At 41.7% G+C, this 6,264-nt stretch overlaps 1 protein-coding gene across 1 annotated transcript in view; it reads right to left on the bottom strand.

Annotated features, from left to right (window-relative positions):
• Positions 1-6,264, bottom strand: part of KCMF1 (potassium channel modulatory factor 1) — a gene marked incomplete at its 5' end in the record, with an annotated part of 14,209 nt that continues 7,945 nt past the window's right edge. The window contains 3 exons of the mRNA XM_009073075.1: positions 1-310; positions 826-1,108; positions 2,901-3,075. Of these exons, the coding sequence (XP_009071323.1) occupies positions 49-310; positions 826-1,108; positions 2,901-3,075 (720 nt within the window). The remainder of the gene's footprint in view (positions 311-825; positions 1,109-2,900; positions 3,076-6,264) is intronic.

Raw genomic sequence — 6,264 nt, 5'->3', positions numbered from 1 at the left:
CATTGGCAAATACAGCACAGAGGACATTGTCTGCAAAGTGGGATGTCATCAAAGAGGAGGTGGAGGAGGCTCGTTTCCTTTATTACTCTCTTTTAAATTTAGGTTTTCTAAAGCAACATCTAGAGGCATAATATCTACACAGCCCATAGCACCAAAATCTGCAATCTCCCCCCGCTCATCCTCATCTGAGGAGGAACTTTCTTCCTGCATCAAAGTGGACAGTAGAAGCTCCTGAACAAACAGGCTGCAGTCTGCCCGTTCGCTTTCCATTGACTGACGCTCTGCTTCCGACATCTTGGGATCATTCAACCTGTACAGCAGCAAGGGAAGAGAAGACAACCAGTTGCTGAAAGCTCATTTCACTGGTGACACTACTGACGGGCGCCGAGATGCACTCAAAAACTGCTCTTTCAGGACAGTCCTGCCTGTGCTTCAACACGTGTGGCACTGGCACTCTCTGGCACCTCAGCACAACAGGCATGCACAGAACATCCCACCCTGTCCCTGCTGCTGCAACAGCATTCACTGTGGAGCCCAAAGCTACAGGAAAACAAAATACTATTTATGAGGCTTCCTGCTATTCAGGAGCCTTTTAGAGAGGGCTGCTGCCATTTCTTACTCAATTACGTGTCTCCTTTGTTTAAAACAACCCTGGGATCTACATGTAATTTCTAAACCAGGTAATTATTCTGTTAATTAATGGCACCCCAGGCGTGTGCCTAACTCCAAATGGTTAAGTTTCACTAAGCTCTATTATCTCTACCAGCCCAAAGGGAAACAGAAATGGTAAGAGGTAAATACAAGTAAGTACACTGAACAAGTTACCTTGTAAGAAGGAACTGTGAATTCTGGATAGTCTGCTGAGTGTTTTCTGTGTTAGATGTATTGGTTGTTGCCGCAGATTGTGTCATAGTGGTGTTGACATTGATCGTGTTGGTGCGCCTAGTTGCATTGCGTGCAGTCTCCAGTTGCTGTCTTGCTGCCTGTGCATGTTGTCGTTCCAACTGCAGTTGCATCTGCAGCTGCTGTAACTGAGAAGCAGAAGGGCCAGAGGAGTTGAGCTGTCCTCCTGCAGAACGCCTCACGCCTGACAGCTGAGATAAAAGCTCTGCCAGAGAAGAGAAAGCTTCTATAATGAGAAATCTTAAATGAGCATTACACAACAGAATGGACAAACCCTGAATTCCAGGGCATCAATTCCATTTTAAAATCAACATCAAAGAGCAAACAATGCTCAAAGAGCCCATGAAGCTTTTGAAAAAAGTCCTACCATTCAATGGCTCCGAGGATAAGGATGATTAAGACTAATTTATGCACATTTAGTCCAAGTAACAAATCACAGTTTAATGCCTTAACAATGACAGGAGAGCCAATCTACAGAAAATGCCTGGAAAAAGATAGGACGTTCTGACACTTCCAAGTCAAAACAGCAACTGACTAAGAAACTTCATTTTGGCTTTGGTTGGTGATTTTTTTTCCTTTCAACAAATTTTCCCTCAAAACACAAGCTTCCCAGAGGAGAGCTGTGCTGCAGCAAAGAGAAATACTGTACCGTTGCTTCAAACTTAATGAAAACCATTTAGTAAGAAAACATATTAAAGAATTTCTTCACATCAGGAGATTTTTGCTGTACAAATTTTTATTTCTGTCTGAAGCACAGAGAAGGCCTAGTGATTAAAACCCCTCTGTTCTTAAGTCTTCCAATTCAGAAGGATGGAATGCTTATAGCAAGTTTTATCCATAAAGAATTTAACTGAGCTGGACTAGCTGCCCTTGCAAATGAAAGACAAGGTCTTGCACTGGAAGTTTCACATCCTCCCTACTTCAACAAATTTCAGTCTTTTTTAGACCCTCCTGTGATCCTGCTTAATTTATTTTCTTCTCTTGATGGGATACTTCTTCCCAGCCAATTTAACAAGTCAAATCAGGTCACACCAGCGCAGCAGAGCACCAGATCCAGCAGAAAGCGGGCAAAGGAGACCACGATTAAGGAGGGCAGTGGAACCACAGCTCCCCTCCCTCTGAAGAACTCTGAGTGTGATAGTAGGAAGACGCAGTTTAAGCATTGTATCTCCTTGGCATCTGAAGCAAAGGTGGATTTGTGGTGGACACTGGTTTCCCTGACACTTTTGCTAAGATAGTCAAAGACTGCATGACAATGTTTAGATTTCCCCTGAGGCAAAAGTACATTTTTTTCAGAATTGTCTTTGTTATCTGCTTTTTTCTTTCCTGTAAATAAAAGGTATTTTCATTGGAGACAAACAGGCCAAACAAGTTATTCCTAGGAACCATAAAGACCATTGTCTTCTGGTGTTGAAAGTAAGAGACCCTTCCCCTCCTCACAATTTTTCTAACCTTGACCAAACCACCCACTTTGAATAACTGCAACATTAAGCTCATAAAAGAATTTACAAGTAAATCTTAAAAAGAAATCTGTAGTATCAGCAAGCCTAGCATTCAAACAGCAGCCTGAATGCAAACTGAACCAATTTTATATGTTCATTAACCCTCAAATTCAGCTAATTTCATCCTCTCTGAGACACATACTCTCTTCCATAAATACCTTTATCCACAAAGCAAATCAAAATAACAGACACTAAAGTAGATGACAGAAATTGGACACAATCACTTGTACAAATATTCAATACCAGTGCATAGATTAGAGGTTTCGGAATAAGCCTTACACGGTTTGGAATTCAAAGCACAAGCAGGTTCACCTTCGGCATCTGCACCCAGCCAAACACTGCTCACCTGCAAGCAGCCAACACTCACACATGTGCTGTGGAATATACCTAGACATGCAGCTCCACAACAACAGAAAGCAGGCAAGCATCATCATCCTAAATTTTCTGCCGTGAGAGAAGGACATTGGTGTAAAATTTGTGGTTAAGAGCTCTTACCAGCTATAGGATCCATGGCTTCTCTATTGCTTGGAGAATAGGAACTCTGAGAAGATGAAAGCCCACCAGGAGAACTGGTAGTAAAGTGCATGTTTGATCTACGTGCACGGGGGCCTCCCAGACCCCGGCCCGGGTGGAACATCCTACGTACATGCCGAACACCACTGGATTCATCGTAGCCAAGAAGTTAAGAAAACAGAACTGTTTGGCATTGAGTGTTAAATGACAAGGACATTTGATGGGTGAAATCACAGAATGTTAAAGGGTTGGAATGGACCTCAGAGACCTAGCTCCAAACCCCTGCTATGGGCAGGGACACGGTCTCATCAGACCAGGTTGCTCAAGGTCTCATCCAGCCTGGCTTTGAACACTGCCAGGGTTAGGGAATCCACAACCTCTCTGGGCAACGTGTGCCAGTGTCTCACCACCCTCACAGGAAAAAAACTCTTCCTAATATCTAATCTAGATTTCCCCTCTTTCAATTTATGCCCACTACTCCTTGTCCCATCACTGCAATTCCTAACAAAGAGTCCCTCTCCAGCTTCTCTGCAGGCTCTTTCAGATACCGGAAGATTTCTATGAGGTCCCCACGCAATCTTCTATTCTCCAAGCTCAGGTGCACACTGCTCTTCATTCATGAAGTAATGATTCAACTTCTGAAGCAAAGCTAAGGTGCACTGTAGCTATGGTACAAGTCAGACTGACAGATCTGTTCAATTTTATTTTTGTTGTACAAAACTTTTCTAACTGGTAATCTGAAAACCCACACAAATGCATGCTCACACAAGCTCATTACAGAGACACAGGTATTTCATCCTCCCTCCCCAATTCTAACTTTAAGTACTGAAAATAATAAAAAAAGCTTATTGCCATTCCTATCAAAAGTATATAACAATTCTTGTATCCCTTTTGACTTCTGTGCTTCATGCTTTTATCCAAGAGATTTCATCAATCAATCCTTAGGAAACTAGGTTTCTGGAGTATTCAGCACATCCATCATGCCACTTTGTTTCACCTTTCCTCTTTTAGATGAGGGTACATCACTGATTCCAGTTATGCCAATGATGCTTTTCATTTTTCCATTTCCCCCCACTTCTTCCTATCAAATAGGGAGATCAGATATTTTGAGTCATACCTTTTACAGGTTTTCTCACATGAACCAACAAATCAACAAATCATTTAAAAGATTATTCTTGCCATAAAGTTGCTAATATTCATTCCTCCAACATAGTCCAGATGAGGCTTTCTTTTTTAAATCATTAGTATAATTCACTAGTATAAAATGAAAAAGCATAGGCTTGGATACTGTTTTACTTTTACTAGACTTTTGGCTTGGATTCTCCATCCCTGTGCTGGTTTGGGCTGAAGTGGAGTTAACTTTCTTCCCAGCAGCTCGTATGGGGCTACGTTTGGGATTTGTGCAGAACACAGAGTTGATAATGCAGAGATGCTTTCGTTACTGGCAAGCAGAGCTCACACAGAGTCAAGGCCTTTGCTGCTTTCCGTGCTGCCACACTGGCACGGAAGTTGGGGATGCATGGGAGACTGGGAGGAGACACAGCTGGGACAGGTGACCCAAACTGACCAAAGGGATATTCCATACCATATGACATCATGCTCAGTATATAAGTTGGGAGGAAGAAGGAGGAAGGGGGGACATCTGGAGTGATGGCGTTTGTCTTCCCAAGGAACCGTTATGTGTGATGGGCCCTGCTCTCCTGGAGATGGCTAAACACCTCCTGCCTGTAGGAAGCAGTGAATTAATTCCTTGTTTTGCTTTGCTTGTGTGTGCAGTTTTTGCTTTCTCTATTTAATTGTCCTTATCCCAACCCATGAGCTTTTCTAGCTTTTACCTTTCTGATTCTCTCCCCCATCCTGTTGGTGGGGGGCAGTGTGTGCGTGTCTGTGTGCTGCTTGGCTGCTGTCTGGGGTTAAACCACGACAGTCATGTGTTTTATTTTTACAACAGTATGCTTACCACTTGTATGGTACCCACTACTGTGTAAGGGTAGTGTCCAATCTACTTTCCAGAAATCCGTTATGATGCAGAACCTCATGATCTCATGGAGGTCAAGAATTTAAGACCAAAAAGAATGACTAGGCTTCCCATGGCAAGAGAGACCTTCTGGCTATTACAGAAAGACTTTACAGAACATTTGCCTCTTTCAAACCTGTTAGTTATGCCACTGTGTAAAACACTTAACAACTAGGGTGCAAGAGGAAAACCTCCCCTGTCACAGAACACACTTTGCCTACTACAGAGTGTCCTGCACCTCTGAGTGTGCCAGAACTGGATGCTGCTGGAGATAAGTTATGGTATTAGATGGGAGTCAAGTCCCCATGCAGTTTAGCATGCTTTGCCTAACTAGACCTGGTAGAAAAGGCCAGTGTCTGGGGATTTTCAAGGAGACATAGGACTGTGGGGTAACTTTCCTAACTGCAGCTCTTAAAGTGTCTTGAGATGAACATCATTCTTTAAATAGCTAAGCATGCACTTGAGTCTTACCAGCTATGCTAGAGCTAGAAAAGCCTTTGCAAAACTGACAAAACAGAGCACCACAGGTGTCTGTTGTAGTACCAGCCTAATGCAAGAGTGGCCTGTCTTGTAATGCTCTAACAGGAAAGACATATAACCATTCATCTCTAACATATTAAAACCAGAAGAAATAAATTACTCTATAGATGAATAATTACTGCTTGTGAAGAGAATGTGCAAAGCTAGTTCTAAAAAGCAGCTTTTACTAAAAAATTACTGCAACAGCATTTGAATTCCTAATGCATATTAAACCTAGTTCGCATAATCATAAATCATCATTTTTAAATCAAGAAAATCTGCTTCAAACTTTTTAAAGGTTTTAGTAGTTCAGAACTAATTCAGCATTACCACTGAGGGAAGCACAGTAGGAGTGACTATAAGGGTGAAACATAAAACTTAAGTACTTGCCTAGAAGAAGTTCTTTAGTCCAGAGCTTTTCAAATTTACCACTAAGACCTGCATAAGTAACTAAAAATGTCTTGTGAACATACAGGTGATGAAAAAGAATTGAATTCCTGTGGGTGGATTTGCCCTCTTGTACAATAGCTTTTCTTCTATTGCCTCATGTAGTCTAGCCTGTCAGGCAGAAGATTTTAGGAAAAGGAACTAATTTACCCAAATGCTACGAAGTGTTTCTATTAAATGAATTTTAACAGGAATATGAATCTCAAACTCATTCTAAGAAATATGCCTAACATTTAAACTGAATAGTCATGTGAGAATTGCTTGTATGGTTGATGCTGAAAAGCTGTATTTAATAAATTTTCAAGTATTTTCCTGCCCAAGAAAGAAACTGGATTTTAAAGGGTTGTCTACAGACTGTAGGAA

Source organism: Acanthisitta chloris, unplaced genomic scaffold (genome assembly GCF_000695815.1).
Source record: "Acanthisitta chloris isolate BGI_N310 unplaced genomic scaffold, ASM69581v1 scaffold11764, whole genome shotgun sequence".
In the NCBI taxonomy this organism is placed as follows: domain Eukaryota; kingdom Metazoa; phylum Chordata; class Aves; order Passeriformes; family Acanthisittidae; genus Acanthisitta; species Acanthisitta chloris.
This window is presented reverse-complemented; position numbering and strand designations above follow the sequence as displayed.